This window comes from Euprymna scolopes, chromosome 22 (assembly GCF_053919585.1).
Source record: "Euprymna scolopes isolate OS-2025 chromosome 22, ASM5391958v1, whole genome shotgun sequence".
Lineage (NCBI taxonomy): Eukaryota > Metazoa > Mollusca > Cephalopoda > Sepiida > Sepiolidae > Euprymna > Euprymna scolopes.
The window spans coordinates 80,947,815-80,965,337 of NC_136503.1; the positions used below are offsets into that span (position 1 = coordinate 80,947,815).

Below are 17,523 nucleotides of genomic sequence, written 5' to 3' on the forward strand. Positions count from 1 at the left end.
GTGACAAAATGACATAGCCTTAGCCCTTGCTGCATGCGGAATACCTGTGACCTTGCTACCAAGTAGAACTACTTATTCTACTTTGAAACTACTATTAAACATTCAATTTTTCAATAATCTCATGTTCAACATCTCCAAAACATCCAGTATGGGAAAAAATATTGCAGAAATGCAAACTTATTGTTTGGGATGAATGCACAATGGCACGCAAAAAAATCACTTGAGGCTCTTGGTCGATCCTTGCAAGATTTGCAGGGTAATGTCAGACCATTTGGGAATGCAGTAATATTGCTTGCAGAAGATTTCAGGCAAATGTTACCTGCAATTCCTCAATCAACACCAGCAGATGAAATAAATGCTTGCCTCAAATACTCTACTTTTTGGTGCCATGTGAAGACATTAAACTTAACTCAAAATATGCATGTCCAGTTATAGACTGCTCGATCCGCACAGAAATTTTTGCATCACTTGTGGGAAATTGGGTATGGAAAAGTGCCGGCTTATCCAAGTTAAGGGCGAAATTCTTAGATTCTTAACTTCTGTAATTTTATTGCATCAAAAGAACAGTTGGTTAAAAAGGTTTTTTCAGATATTCAAATTAATTATATGAATTCCACTTTACTGACTGAACGAACTATTCTTGCAGCGTAATACAAAGACATCCCTGAACTTAACGCTATTATTCAACGTAAAATTCCAAGTGAGGTAGTCAAATACAATACAAATCCATCGATGCTGTTGTGGAAGCAGATAAAGATTTGCCAGGGATGCCACTGCATATACTGCAACTGAAAATTGGCATACTAATTATCATGTTGTGAAATATAAACCAATTCAAGCTTTGCAATGGCACATGGCTTGCAGTAAAAAAAATTAACAAACAATATTCATAGAAACAACAATCTTAACCTTTCACGGGTGAATATATCTTCATTCCATGCATTCCTATGATTCCACCAGATACACCATTACACTTTGGGAAATTGCACTTTTAAATTTTATTGTTTGGCGTACTAATTATCATGTTGTGAAATATAAACCAATCCAAGCTTTGCAATGGCACGTGGCGTGCAGTAAAAAAATTAACAAACAATATCATAGAAACGACAATCTTAATAGGACCTTTCACAGGTAAATATATCTTCATTCTACACAGGATACATCATTCCACGCCGAATACATCATTACACTTTAGGAAACTGCACTTTCCAATTTTAGTGTCATTTGTAAAGCTAAGGGAACAATCTTTACAATTGTGTGGCTTACAGCTATTCACTGACTGTTTTTTCATTTGGACAATTTATGTTACATGTTCAAGAGTCACCTAGCCAAAAAAAAATCTCTATATCAGCTAAGAAAATGGAACAACAAAAACTGTGCACCTATATGAAATGGGAAATTAAACCTATAAGAAACCTGTATTTCCTCATTTTGGAACGTTTTCCATTGTACGAATTTGAGCCACAGCAACACGTGGCAGGGTACAGCTAGTATGTGTGTGTGTATATATATATATATATATATATATATATATATATATAAAACTTCTGTCTGACCACTAATATGGATTTAGGCAAACCAGTTTCATAGCAGATATTCTAACTGTAATCTCTGAACGTTTATACCAAGCACTGGATAAGGCAGGGAAGGGCAGTAGCCCTAGTTATATCTAAGACTTTTGACAGGGTATGGCATGATAGTCTTCTCATGAAAATAAAATCCTATGGTATTATTGGACGAATGCTTAGCATAATTAGATCCTTCTTAAATGAGAGAAGAATCCAGGTTGTCCTCGATGGGCGTACGTCCAAAAAATTTGATATAAATGCGGGTGTACCTCATTATTATTTCTGATATTCATAAATGACTTATCTGATAAAATTGTCTCTGAGATGGGTATATTTGCCGAAGACACCATGCTCTATAGCAGGCACATGGGGAAAACAAACGAGCACATATCTGAGGTAATGGCTGAAACACTAGAGAAAGACCTTCAGTCTGTAGTGGAATGGAGACATAAATGGATGGTAACGTTCAACGCTGCCAGGACAAAGCTCGTTTCCTTTAATAATTACATGAAACCTTACCAACCACCAATAACTATGGCTAGAGATACTTTACCTGGGAGCATTTCGTTCAAGCTCCTTGGCTTAACGTTCACAGGAAAAATGAAGTGGGATAGATACATCAAGATCATTGCTATGGCTGCTGCAAAGAAGGTTAGCTCTCTCTATCGTGCTAGAAAGTTACTTACGCCTGAAAGTATCCTGTACCTCTACAAAGCCACCATCCGCCTATGTATGGAGTGCTGCTGTCACATTTGGGCTGGTGCATCTGCTACTAGTTTCTCATTCCTGGACAGGGTCCAAAAGAGAGTCGCCAACCTAATAGATCCTGAACTCTCATCTAAACTTCAGCCCCTATCCCATCGGCGAAATGTTGCATCCCTCTGCCTGTTTTACAAGTATTTTAATGGTGGATGCTCTGACGAACTATAAGCTCTCGTACCCCCTCGATGAAAATAAACCAAATAAGCAGCAAAGTCCCACCCCTACACAGTTGAGATCCCTAGATGTAAGAAAGCCTTTTACTCTAATAGCTTCTTCCCCAGAACTGCAAGACTTTGGAATTCTCTTCCGGTTTCCTGTTTCCCCAACTGTACTGACATGCAGAAGTTCAAGTGTAATGTGAACCGACATATTGCTGCTAAACTCCTTACATAGTACCCCTGCAACTTAGGTCCCTGATAGTAGCCCCGTACATCCAAGTGGCAATGTGCCTTGTTTGAGGTGAAAATGTAAAAAAAAAAATAAAATAAAAGTTTGCTATCTGAAATGAAAACTATTCTGTTTATGACTTTTGTACTTAGTATGAAATAGTAGGTTGGGTAGTGTAGTAGAGTCTGAAATAGTATTGCTGCTTCACACTAGAACATGACCTGTTAATCTTATATATATATACATATCAGCAACCTCCCAGGCATTGCATCCTCATCTTTTGGGGGAGGGGGAGGGTGCAGTGTACTATCACAAGATTGACTAGTTTTCAAAACAGCTGCTGTCATTGTAAATTTTTTTTTTTATTGCTCTTTGGCCTTTTGATCAAAGTATATAATTTTTTATGAAATATTTTTTAAACAAATGAAAAAAGGAAAAAAAATCTGATTTAATCACAGCAAAAACATTAATCTAATGGATGTTTGGTATATGTCTGGAGCTGAAACTATTATATCATTGTACCATCTTTTAATGTGCAATTCAGTTTTTTTTTTATATATATCGTTTTACATTAATTTGCTATCATTTAATGCACAATTTAGTATAGTATCTGTTTTGTTGTCATTATACCACCCTCCCAGGCATTACCTCCTTCATGACAGGCGAGTAGTAGTATCTGTTCTGTTGCCATGAGATCATTCTGCTAGATATTATTTCCTCCTTTTTAGAGGAAGGATAGTATAGTATCGTTTCTGTTGTCATTATACCACCTTTCCAGGCATTGACGCCCTCTTGACAGGGAAGTAGTAGTATCTATTCTCTTGCTATGAGGCTGTCATCCCAGACATTAGCTCTTCTTTTTAGAGGGAGAGGTGGTGTAATATCTTTTCTGTTGTCATGAAACTATCATCCCAGACATTACTTCTTCTTTAGAGGGTGGAGAATAGTGTATGCAATCAAAGAGGGCATATATTTGTTAGTAAATATAATACTGTTTACTGATTTGCTTGCTCGTTCTGTTTTACGGTATATCAACCCTTTTCGAGTCACTTAATACTTAATCCAGTCATCTTGGAAAAAGGTTTTATGCTTAAAGTTCTTCGTATCTTCTAATATTTATTCATAGAGTTTGGTTTGGTTGTTTTGTTTTTTAATGTATATCAATCCTATTTGGGTTATTTAATACTAAATCCAGTAATTTTGGAAAAAGATTTTACTCTTGTAGTTCTTTATATATTTAAATATTTATTCATAGAACTTGGTTTGATTGTTTTGTAGAAGAAAATTGTTTTTGATTTTGACTTTGCAGAACATGATTGAGTTTTGTCAAGTGAAAAGAACAAAACAGCATCAATGTTTGCTGTATTTTAGGTCAGATAGCTTGATCTGGTAGCACCAGATGCCTTAACAGATATCACCACTTTGGGCCAAAATAGACTTGGGAGCAATAGAAACCAAGGGGAACTTCACATACCCCACAGTTCCCAAATGGGGATTCACAACTGAATATCTTTTAAGGTCATACCCAGAATCACTGTTTATTGGAACTTTCTACTGTTCCTAAATACTAAGCACTAAATACTTTAAAGAACGTTTCGTTAAAACTAAAATGTGTTGCATATTTACAATCTATTTATCCAAAGATATTTATGAAAAGCCGGGAGTTTGTTCTTGGAAAATCAAACATTTGAAAATAAAAAATCATAAAACTGTCCACAAAAAAATTAAATCTATTAAAACGCAACAATAATAATAATAATGTCTTTCATATTTGTTTTTATAATTTTTTTTTTTATTTAAAAAACACTGGAACATTAGCAGAGGTTTACATTTGTTGTTATTATTTTTTGTACTTTTCAAGAAAAATTACTGTGCTGAAATAATAACGTTATCATTTAGAAACCCATTCTTAATAATGTGGAAGGCAGGATGTTTTATTATAATTCTGTACTTTCATCTAACAATTAAATCTATCTTAAAAATACTATTAAAAAAAATAGCATTGTAACTTCTCTGCATAAGGATCATTTTGGTCCCCCCGATTTATCGGAGAGGGACCTTGTTTTCAGTGGTGTCCATGCTTCCGTTCGTCCGTTTGTCTGGACTATTGCAAGATAACGATCCATTAGTTTTTCATGAAATTTTGCCACAAATTGTATTTCATTAAATAGATGTGCACAGTAAAAATTGTTCTTGCAAAAATTCCCGTTGTGCCCTCAGGGGCTCAAAAGATGTCAAAAATGCCCCAAAATAGCACATTTTGCCCCATAACTTTGGATCCATCTATTAGATTTTTTTTTAAACTTAGCCAAAATGTGGAGCCCATTGTTCTTAATATAAATCCAGTATGGGTGACCCCGGCAAAATTCTGGTTCATGTCCTCAAGGACTTTCAGTGCTAAAAACGCCTCTTTTTGTGGCTCTTGTTTCATATTTCTAAACAAAAACTGTCTGACTATATGGTGGTTTTTCACGGTGGTCAACTCAAATGTAGATATTAAGGCCTAAAACTGCACCATTATCCATTTACACTGTGATTCAGCATCCCCAGGGACTCAAAAAAAGGTAAAAAATGCACCAAAATAGCCAAAAATGATACTTTTTGCTCCATAGCGTTTGATCCATCCATTAGATTTTCCTGAAACTTGGCCAAAATGTGGAGGCTATTGTTCTTAATATAAATTAAGTATGGGTGACCTTGGCAAAATTCTGGTTCGCATCCCTCTGGGACTTTTAGGGCTAAAAAAACATGCCTTTTTGCAGCTCTTTTTTCATATTACTCAAGAACTGGATATGTATACCTATGTAGTAGTTTTCCATGGTGCTGAATTCAAATATACATGTCTTAAGGCGGGAAACTGCATCATTTGTCCATTTTCACTGGGATTCGGCATTCCCAGGAGCTCAAAAGAGGTCACAAATGCCCCAAAAATGGCAAAAAAATAACACTTTTTACTCCATAACTTTTGCTCCATCCATTAGATTTTTCTGAAACTTAGCAAAAATGTGAAGGCAACGTTGGCCCTTCACACTTCTCACATTCATCGTTTCTTCACTATTTTTTGTGGCGTCATCTCACAAGAGGGGGACCACGCATGTGCGGCTTGTTTTTTTTTTTTTTGTTCATATTATCGTTAAAAAGTGGTGTTTTATTTATTTTCTTATGAACAGATTAGTAACAATTCTCTTTCTCATAGTCATGCATTCTGTCATATTCCAATTCTTTACGTTATTGGCCCAGAAACGCTTGTGAAAGTTCAGCTTTATCGTGGTAACATAGATACATAAGTACCAAATTTTTCACTTGTTTGAAGCGAGTTCTTCATTGTTAGTTATACATGGTGCATTTAAAATTGTCGTAGACTCTTGAAAATTCAATATGTTATTATATAATAATTATAAGATGACTAACCAATTTTTATGATTTTAGGTTGAAATTAACAGCTATAGCAGGAATTGGAATACACCCTACTAAAACCTGATTGTCACAGCTGGTGAATTTCAAAAATGCAATCTGGATGTGAGGACACTTTAGAAAAACAATACGCAATAAAATTCTGTTTTAAACTTGGAACAAATGCCACAGAAACGTATGGAATGCTTCAGACTGCCTTTGGGCTATTTAGCATGAATCATCAGTTTTTGAGTGGCATAAGGGATTCAAGGAAGGCAGGGAGTCTGTAAGGGATGATGAGAGGTGTGGGAGGAGTAATGAAGTCAGAATACCAAAGTTGATTGGCCAAATGAAGAATTTCATGGCTAAGGACCATTATGTGTCTATAGAGACAATAAGTGCACCGTTTGATGTCCGTGTGGGAACTGTACACACAATTATTTGCGAGGAACTGAAGATTGTGCAAATGCACCAGTCCACAACTCCATTCTTGTCAAAGACTATTTGACCAGATGGGTATCAAAACGGCTCATCACCCTCCCTATAGTCCAGACCTTGCATCCTGTGACTTTTGGTTATTCTCTAAGCTCGAGGGAAACCTTATGAGACAATTGAAGAAATGAAAGAGGCTGACATGCTCACACAAGAGGATTTCTATGAGGCCTTGCAGAACTTGTTCAAACAGTACAAGTGCATTGCTGTCGGAGATTGCTTTGAAGGGGACGAGTTTCATGTATGTACATCAATAAAAGTTCCCATACAAAAAAAATCTGGAAACTTATTGAAGGCACTTCATATATTGTAAAAATTGGCATACAAGACAGCAAATTTTCTAATTTCAAACAAATTTTGAACGGCCATAATTTGATAGCTAAGTTTGCTACTAAAATAAATTGACTACCATTTTTATCTTTTTGAAAAGATCCATGTGCTCATATAAAATATTTTTAGATATAATGAAAAAAATATTTGGTTTGGGATATCTATGGATAATGTAATTGCTATTGTAATAAAATAAGTAAAAAAAATAATTTAGTTTTGGCTACTAATTATAACATGTTTTTGTTATTCTTGTGCTGAATAAATTTCATTTTGATTTTCTATTTTTTTTTTTTTTTTTTTTTGTAGTACTGATGAACTCAGTTTAGTGAAGGAATCCATGAAAGATCTTTTAAGCAGAAGTAAGTCCTCTTTCTAATTCTATCTTATTTCAGAAATACTGTTTGGTAGATATCCTTTTTTTTTCTGAGTCACATTATTCACAATATCCTTTTTTCTGTCACATTATTCACAATATCCTTTTTTTTTTCTGAGTCACTTTATTCACGATTCCCATATATATTTTCGGTATTATTATACAAACACCGTGACAGCGAATTAGTAAAATCTTTTACGTAGTATTCTGTTGCGTTTCGGTGAGCTGAACACGAATCTGAAAACTGGGTTAGGGTTAGGGTACATTTTTTTCTACTAATTCGCTGTCACGGTATTTGTATAAATTTACCATATTTTCTTGGTGTAACATCTCATGTTAAACATGAGTCTGCATACAATTGCTTTCATCAGACACACACTTTGCACATATTTTTGCTCGTGAGCGATCAAATAACTAAATAAAAAAAATAACATCTTTCTGTATATACATTGTGCGCAGGGCTCTTATACGTGCTGGTTTTTCTCATATAGTTGCTTCTTGTCTTCATTCGTGACTGGCCATGATTCCCTCGTGGTTGTTAACCCCCTCATCTGTTTAGCTAAATGAACAAAACTACTTGTGCATGAAACACTTTCGAGATTTGCTGAAGTTTCAAGGTTTTATTTATTTAGAGAGAGTTTGCTTATAAGGGAGAGACCATGTAACTAATTACTAATTTACTTAATTTTCTTAACTTATTCTTAAGAATGGGTATTGAGAGACCTAAATGGGAAAAAACTTAAGTTAACATTACTTAGATTGTCTCTACACTGTTGGATGCACCTTTTTTGTACTGCTCCCCAATGAATACTGGGACTCCAGAAACTCTGTTCTCTTGCCCGAATACATACCATCATCTCTATCAGCATATCGTTCAACCCTGCATTTCCAGGGCGCTAACCTTTGATTCCCCCCCCCCTTTTTCAATCATGCCACCTGCATCTGGGTAAATTTCTGTTTGCCACCAGATTATCCTGAAATGTACTCATGTGACCCTTACCAAAATTCATACTAGTTAGCATAATTGCTACATAGGGCCCAACTATATAACATTGCCTTTCCTTTTTTATTAGCTGAAATCTTACTTGAGATGATCTGATAACTAAAAAACATCCACTTTATTTATTTTTTAATCTATTAATTTATTAGTTTATTTATTAACGTATTAATCTCTCATCCCAACCAATCTGATGCAGTGGTAGTTTAGGGTTGAAACAACTGGAGGCCAGGTAGTATGCAGGGGCTGCCAGAAGTGTAGATGTTCTCCTGCATATAGCGCCTGGTATTTCCAAATGTTTACAAATTTGGTACTAGCCAAGCTCGGCATTGCTTAACTTCAGTGATTTAACAAGAACCAATGTGTTAACATGATTATGCTGTATATGAAATGAATATAGTGCATCACCAAGGGAAGAATAGATTTGATTACTTCTTTGGCAAATGAATATTACAGCTCTGTGATGTATTGGTAACATTGTAAATTTGAGAGAGTGTAGTCTGTATGACCTTTTTAGGTTACTGGTTATAAGGAAAGTTTTTAATGATGGGTGATTGATAGTCTGTCATCTAGTGTATGTAGACCCACTGAGTGTATGTGGTATCATAAACAGAAGTCGTTCACAATTGTACAAGATATGGTTCTCTTATTATTTAAGCCTGTAGTAGTTCTCAGAAGTTTCTTTCAAATGAGTTGATATGCCGTTATTCTGGCATTAGGCAAGGAAGACATGTTACACTAAAGTAAAAAATTAACAAACATGCAAGTTTTTAGTTAACAGAGATTATATTGAAAAATATGTCAACAGTGCTGCACATTTCTCCAAACAACGTTAAAAAACGAAAAGGGGAAAAATATTTAAAGGACAGCAACGATTATGAAATTGTCAACAGTTGGATTTCAAAGAGAGAGAAAGCAATTGGGTCTGTTTTTATTTATCTTTTTCTGTTACTCTTCTGTCAGAATTGTCTTCTCATCGTTTCAAGTGGTTTCAAATGATTTCCCCCAGGGGAATTTGGAATTCATTTTTTTCTTTCAATGGGCTTTTTTAGGGATGTTTTAGTTTTCATTCCAAGACAGATTTTTGATACAACATTGAATCTGTTATCTGAGTCCAACTGGTCTCAGCTCTATTGACTCTGCATTCTCAACATCTGCATTCTCTTGCAGTTTCTACATCTCCCTCTCTTGCAGTTTCTCTGCTGTCTCTGCCTCTGCGCTGATGATTTTGTGACACTGTGAGAAATTTGTCTATGTGTTTCTAGTGTAAGAATCTACATTTCTTCAGAAGGCAGTCAGTATTTCTTTCATGTTTTGAATTGTTCCAGGTGTGACTGTCAGCTTCAACTTATCTGAATTCTATCTTAGCAGAAACCTGCTTTTTCTTTTTTTTACTTTTTCACCCCTAACAAGGCATACTTGGAATGTAAGGGGCTACTATTTAAGTCATGTCTAATAGGGGACTGTGGGAGAGTTGAACATTGAGATGTTTGTTCAAATTACATTTAAACTTCTACAAATAAGGAAGCAAGAAACAAAGAGAATTCCAAAGTCTAGCAGTCCGAGGGAAGAAACTATTAGAGTAGGAGTAGTATTTTGCTGCTTATTGAGTATAGATATTGAGGAGGCATAAGTGCTATAAGTTCATTGGAGCACAGTCCATTAAAGTACTTGTTAAACAAGCACAGGAATACAACATTGAAACTTAGTCAATAGTTTGAGGCTCTTTTTGGGATTCTGTCTGAGTGAGAAACTAGTGGTAGATGCACCATCCCAAATGTAGCAACGATACTCCATGCATGGGTGAATGGTGGTTTTGTAAAGATATAGGACACTCTCTGGTGTGTGTAAATTTTCTAGCACGGTAGAGGAAGCTCACTTTCTTTGCAGCAGCCTTGGCAATGTCCTCAATGTATTTGTTCCAATTCATGTTCCCTGGGAATGTTAAGCTGAGGAGTTTGAAGAATGAGCTCTTATGGTTTACTATTTTTGTTTCCTTGCCAGGTGACAGCAGTGAAGACATTGAAGAAGAAGAAGAAGAAGAAGAAGTACCAAGTTCTGCTAGTGAACCAACTAATCCTGATACAAAGGCGGAGGAGAATACTGGCAAAACACCAAAAACCCAGAATGATAAAATTCAACACTCATCATCCGAATATGCCATCTACCTTTCAGGTATCTAAATACCTATATTATTACATGCTGTTGCTATTACCTATGTACATGCATTTCCATATCATGTACAAATAAAATTCCTTGTAACTATACAATCTTGGTCGAGATGCAGTGAAATCATTTTACTTCTAATATTTTTGTTTGCACATTTTTCTTAAACATATACAGAAAAAAAATTTTTTAGTTTAGACGAATTTTGTCATATTCTTTAAAAAAAAAGTTATTTACCTTGATAATTTTGATTTTTGGATCATAATTGAAAAATGTTTCCATTTTACTAGTTGTCCAGTCAGGACTATATAATTGTTTTAAAAATTATAGTTTAGTATGTTACGATAGAGCCAATAACATCATACAATAAAAAAAGTGAAAATTGGCTAGTCAGAATCAAAATGCTGTTTACATCAAACTTTTAAAATCTCACAAGATAAGTTTGTATGTTAAATAAAGGCTTTGATTGTTTCACTTTTTTCAAGATTGAACTTAGATTCCAAAAGTGAAAGCTAATATAAACTCAAGATGATCTCAAATTTTGAAAAGTAGATATATAAAAACAATATATGTTGTCTTAGCCATGAACATCGTATCATAAAAAGAATTATATTTACAACAATTACCTCTTTCATCTTTCTCACTCTCTCTCTCTCTCTCTCTCTCATATATATATATATATATATATATATATATATATATATAAGTCATGAAAATATATATGGCAACTAGAAATATAGTAATTTTGATTAAAGGTTTTTTATCTGCAGAAAGAGTAGAAATTCTTCTAGAGACGGATAGTACTATAGATTTTATAATTGAGTTGGGGTGGTTAGAAGATTTATGGACATATAAAAGCGTAAGGTTGGGTTTATGATAGGGTCTATAAGTCTCTGTGTTAAGATTAAGTGTAATGTCTAGAAAATTTGAAGTTTTTTTGTTTGGTTCGATAATTATAGAAAGGCCAAAGTTGTTAAAAAAGTTATGTAATTTTTTTAATTGTTTTGTTGTACTCTCTTGGCCTGGCTGTTGTAGTGAAAAGGGCATCGTCTCTATAAAGGCCTGCTTGGATATGTTTAAAATGGTATTTAAGTTCTTTCAGTTAGAAGAGTCAGAAAAATCCATTAAGATGTCAAAATTATTAGGGGTGTCTTTCTAGTACAAAATTTATTGTTAATTGTATAAGGGATTTTTTGGCTAGGAGAATTAATTTAGCTTCTGGATGAGTTAAGTCAGAATTTCTTTTAGCAAAGATTAGAGCCTTATTTAAAAGGATCAGAGAAATTAATTGATAATAATTGATGTCAAAGGTTATGAAGTTAAGGATGTGTTTATTTTTAAGGGAGACAAACCAATTAATTACAGAATCTGAATTTTGCCAAAGAGGGAAACTAACTTTTTCTTTAATAGTGGGGATGATTCTATCTAAGATGTTTTTGCTTACAGCACCTACGTCAGAGCTAGATGGACAGATCAATCTGATGGAGGGGTTGTCATAAAAGTTAGGCTTATGGTCTTTAAGGGTGGATCTAGGGGTATCCAGAGAAATTATTTCAGTGAAGTTATGAATGTTCATAGAAGTCAGTAAATGTTTAGCCTCAGAATTAATAGAATCTAAAGTCTTACGCGAGACTATTCTATAAGATTTATTAAGCTCTTTATACAAAAGTCTTTTATATGTAGGATAGTCAAGTTTATAGTAATTTTTTAGTCTTATCAGCTGGGACGAATATATGTTTATTCTTTTTAACTTTCTTGGCAAAATTATTTATTTTTTGAGTAACCGGATTATAATGGTGTTTTTGTTTCTTAAATCTAATTTTTTTGACTAAATTTAACATGGAATTCTCGAACTCCTCAAGGTAAGGGTTGTATTTGGGGTGGGCAGTGGTTTTTAATCCGTAAAATTTGTCAGCAAATCTTTCAATTTTATTTTGTTCTCTTTGAGAGTTGATAGGTAGTTCATGTGTTAAGATTTCTGGGTAAAGTTGGTCTTCAGACGAAATAGGCATTTTAAGTTTATTATTAATGCTTAAGTCATGGTGATAAGCCTTCCACCTTATATTTTTTAGGAAAATGTTCAAAGCTAGAACAAATTTGTGGATATAATCTTGTTGGGTAGGAATAGAAATATTTTTGGCAGATATATATATATGTTTATGGGAAAAAATATGCTTACTCAATTAGATTTATACCAACCTTTTTATTTATGAAGTTAGATGAATGTTAAATATAACTACAGAGCCTATACAAAAAAGTCTATATTCCAAATTACGAGCAGTTCACCTTACTGTTTATTTCATTCAGCATGTTAAAATGTTCAATTCTTGACAGCACCTGTTTCGTGGCACAGAAACACTCCCACACGCACACATATTATTGTTACTACCAATCCCTGCATATCTTCATGCTATGTGATTTTCATTGGTATGATTGTCTGTGAATATGTTAGTATAGATAGGAATAAGTTAATGAGCAAAGAACAAATGGCATAAAATGGGAATCTTACGTTTTATTTCTTTGATATTGGTTCCCCGATTTATCGGAGAGTAACCTATGTTTTCAGTGGCGTCTGTCCGTGCATCCGTTAGTCTGGACGGTTGCCAGATAACTGTCCATTAGTTTTTCCTGAAATTTTGCCACAAATTGTATTTCATTAAATACATGTGCACAGTAAAAAGATTTTTTTTGCAAAAATTCCTGTTGAACCCCAGAGGTTCAAAAGAGGTCAAATATGCCCCAAAATGGCATGTTTTGCCCCATAACTTTTGATCCATCCATTAGGTTTTTCTGAAACTTGGCCAAAATATGAAGCCCCATTGTTCTTAATATAAATCCAGTATAGGTGACCCTGGCAAAATTCTGGTTTGCATCCCCAGGGACTTTTAATGCTAAAAACGCCCCTTTTTGTGGCTTTTTTTATATTTCTTAACAAAAACTTGATATGTCTGACTATATAGTGATTTTTCACGGTGGTCAACTTAAATGTACAGATATTAAGGCCTAAAACTGCAGCGTTATCCATTTAAGCATCCCCAGAGGCTCAAAAAAGGTCAAAAATGTCCCAAAATAGCCAAAAATGATACTTTTTGCCTCATAGTGTTTGATCCATCCATTAGATTTTCCTGAAACTTGGCCAAAATGTACAGGCCATTGTTCTTAATAGAAATTCAGTATGGGGGACCCTGGCAAAATTCTGGTTCGCATTCCTCTGTGACTTTTTTAGGGCTAAAAAATATGCCTTTTTGGAGCTCTTTTTTCATATTACACAAAAACTTGATATGTATGTCTATATAGTGGTTTTCCATGATGCTAAATTTAAATATACATGTCTTAAGGCATGAAACTGCACCATTTGTCCATTTGCACAGGGATTTGGCATTCCCAGGAGCTCAAAAGAGGTCACTAATGCCCAAAAATTTTTACCCCATAACTTTTGCTCCATCCATTAGATTTTTCTGAAACTTAGCGAAAATGTGAAGGCAACGTTGGCCCTTCACACTTCTCACATTCATCATTTCTTCACTATTTTTTGTGGTTTCTTCTCCCATGCAGCACAAGAGGGGAACCACGCATGTGCAGCTTGTTTTGTTTCAATTATGAAACTTTGTCATTAAATAATTTATCTAATAGAATTTAGATTAAATGTACAAAACGTCAGAAATATGGTTGCAAAACAACATCTTGAATTAGATGTTTAAAGTGAAAGAATGTGATTGGTGAAAGATTAAATAGCAAATGTGTAAAAGATGGGATTTTGTAATGACGGCTAAGTGAGATGTGCCAACATTAAGAGGGGCCTTCAGTAAGTTTTTAGACTTTTTTGTACAGGCATTTAAAATCATAATAGACTCTTGAAAATTCAGTATCTTATTGCTATAAATCTTATGAGATGACTGACCAATTTTTATGATTTCAGTTTCAAATGAACAGCTTCAGCAGGAATTGGAATACACCCTACTACAGCCTGATTGTCACAGCTGGTGACTTTCAAAATATAATCTGGATGTGAGGACACTTTAGAAGAATGATATGCAATAAAATACTGTTTTAAACTTGAAAAAATGCCACAGAAACGTATGGAATGCTCCAGACTTCTTTTGAGCTATCTTGCATGAATTGAGCATCAGTTTTTGCGAGGGAGTATGAGAGGTATAGAAGGAGTAAGGAAGTAAGAACAGCAGAGTTGATTGGCCAAATAAAGAATTTCATGGATAAGAACCATCATGTGTGTTTATAGAGACAATAAGTGCACAGTTTGATGTCAGTGGGGGAACAATTATTTGCGAGGAACTGATTATGCAGAAGATTTGTGCAAATGCACCCGTCCACAACTCCATCTTTGTCACAGACTATTTGACGAAGATGGGCATCAAGATAGTTCCTCACCCAGTCCAGACCTTGCTCCCTGTGACTTTTGGATATTTCCTTAGCTCAAGTAAAACCTTAGAGGTTATCATTATGAGATAATTGAGGAAATGAAAGAGACTGTGACAAGAGTCATTACCACGCTTACGCAAGAAGATTTCCATGGGGCGTTCCAATTGTTGGAACAGTACAACAAGTGCATTGCAGTCGGAGGAGATTACTTTGACAGGGACTAGAGTTTCATGTGTGTTCCATCAATAAAAGTGCCCATAGGAAAAAAGGTCTAAAAATATATTGAAGGGACATTGTATCTGAATGAGCAAAATCAAAACAAAATGGCACTGAATTTGACCTGGTGTCGTGTGGTTTCGCTTATCATAATGTAGACACATTTCAAGCATGCTTTTCTCAAGTTTACATGCGTAACACTAAATGAATTTTTAATCAAAATGATTCTTCATTTAATAATATATAAGAAAAATAACAACACAAACCATTTTTAATGCCCATGCGAAATATTTCTTGCATTCTGTTCTGGTTGTGCCCTTTAATATTTGCCAATAAAATTCCATGATGAAAAGATAAATCTGTTAAATGTATGAATGAAAGCAAGATATAAGCTGTTTTGGATTTGGAAATGAAAACGGAACAGGTGGTGTTGGTATTTTTATTGCAGGGCGATGGGTAGATAAAACAGTTAATCATTGTTTAAGTGAGAGAATCATGCTGGTGTAGTTGCTGGTTGATTACGATCCAACAATTTCTGTTTATTCTGACATGAATTTTGTTTTCTCTTTTCTTTTTCCTAGCCCTGCCTAACAATGATGATGATAACTCTGAAGGGGAAGAGAGTGATGAGAAATTTTCATGTTTGGAAGAGCAGCGTGCAAAACTGGAAGATCTTGTCGGTATAGACTTGCTGAAAAGAGTTTATTGGACGATTCACGTAAGTGTCTAATTTATCTTTTTCTTTTCTTCTGTAAAATATTGAATGTACCTGCATGTCAGGTGAGTCTAAATGCCAGATGTCTTGTACAAAGTTAAGTTTTTAACTTTGTGAATTAAGCAAAAACAACTTTTCATAATGTTAAGACTGACACAAAAAGTATGATATAAGGGGAGTAACTCTTTACCGCTTATGGCAAATTTGCTTCCTTTGTCTCAGTCTAAGGCTTTAAATGCTCATAACTTCTCATGAGATTAACGACTGAAAATCAGAGAGTGGGGGAATGGAAAGTGACTTTTCAATTGGAGGAATGAATATCATTCCCGTCCAATTTCAGCCATAATACTCGGACAATAATCCTTCTTAGGTATTATGTTTTATTTGTGCTTATGTGTGCTTTACCTTCACAATAAATATGTATAACCCAGCAACCATGATTAATTATCTTTATTGTTCCTAGTTTTCCATGTGCTATTTCCTTCACCATGTGCTACACACACACACGCAAAGGCTGGACAACCTGTGGTAAGATGTTTTATGTTATGATGATGATAACGCACTTCACTATATAACACATAAGTAATAATTAGAGAGTAGAAAGTGGACTTTCAGTTTACTCTCAGATGACTCGTAATTCTCGCTTCCCACTTTAGTTCTCGCATTCTGTAATGTTGTCGTTAACCTTCTTTCATGGTGTCATTACATTTTAATTATCAGACCCACATGTTGAATGTAGAAACCAGTCGCAAAGGGACAAAACTGAAGGAAAGAAATGTGACTCAACTTTTTCAGTTGAAATAAAAGGCATTTATTCATGGTACTTTCCAAAATAGCGCATTGCCTCTTGTTTTAAAAGTTTCTTAGTTTATCTCATCTGCCATGCAGATTACAAAACCCTGCTGTCTCTACACCGCTTAAAAGTCTATCGTTGCCATAGGCCACACATTCATCTTACACTGGCATCTGCTTTTTCCAGTCCTCTGCCGCCCACGTGTGTCTTTTTTTTTTCTCTTTTGTTTCCCTTCTTTTCCTCCACTGTGCCGTCACATCATACACAGGCTTGGCCATTTGCATATGTGTCATATGGTTTCTGCTGTTATAACACTATACGTCAGCCATTGGTGTGACCGACTCACATGTTATATTAATGTTCTAGAAACAGTACCATACTATGACAGTGGGCCAGCCAATAGGATCTGTCGGTTGGACGCCTTTTTGTGCATTTGAAGAGTAAAAGCATACTTGGGATGTTGGGTGTGGCTGGTTCACTCACTCTCTCAGAATCACATCTTTATTCTGGTGGTATTCTAGCTGGAATCTTCTTCAGGCTGGAGTTCCTTTGACTGGAATCATCTCAGGCCCTGTTTCAACATAAGGGCAGACATAACCCGACACAAGTCATAATATAAAAATCTTAACTATTTTATTTTACAAAATTTATACACTATATATTACAATATTAAAAAAACAATTAAACTTTTGGATCATAACAATTAACTCCTTAGCTAACTCTAACTATGTACTTAACTAAATGGCTGTCCGGTGAAAAGAGATCAAGGGAATAGGAAGTGTATTGTGGCTCCCCTTTCCCTCTGTATTACTCTGCTGGGGATGGGGAGAGGCCACGATGGCCCGTGGTACTATCAAAACATAGTACCACACAGCTAATATGCATCAGTATCACATGTTACAAAGAGATATATGCATACACAACTTTATATATAGATATCCTAGCATTTTA

At 34.9% G+C, this 17,523-nt stretch overlaps 1 protein-coding gene across 7 annotated transcripts in view; it reads left to right on the forward strand.

Moving 5' to 3' along the window:
- Window positions 1-17,523, forward strand: part of LOC145243496 (uncharacterized) — a 202,738-nt gene that overhangs the window by 176,421 nt on the left and 8,794 nt on the right. For all 7 annotated transcript variants that reach the window (XR_013862891.1, XR_013862890.1, XM_080106450.1 and 4 more), the window contains 3 exons: window positions 7,239-7,291; window positions 10,307-10,477; window positions 15,646-15,782. Coding sequence is in view for 5 of the 7 variants with exons in the window: in XM_080106450.1 (XP_079962576.1) it covers window positions 7,239-7,291; window positions 10,307-10,477; window positions 15,646-15,782 (361 nt within the window). In the remaining 2 variants the exon portion in view is untranslated. The remainder of the gene's footprint in view (window positions 1-7,238; window positions 7,292-10,306; window positions 10,478-15,645; window positions 15,783-17,523) is intronic.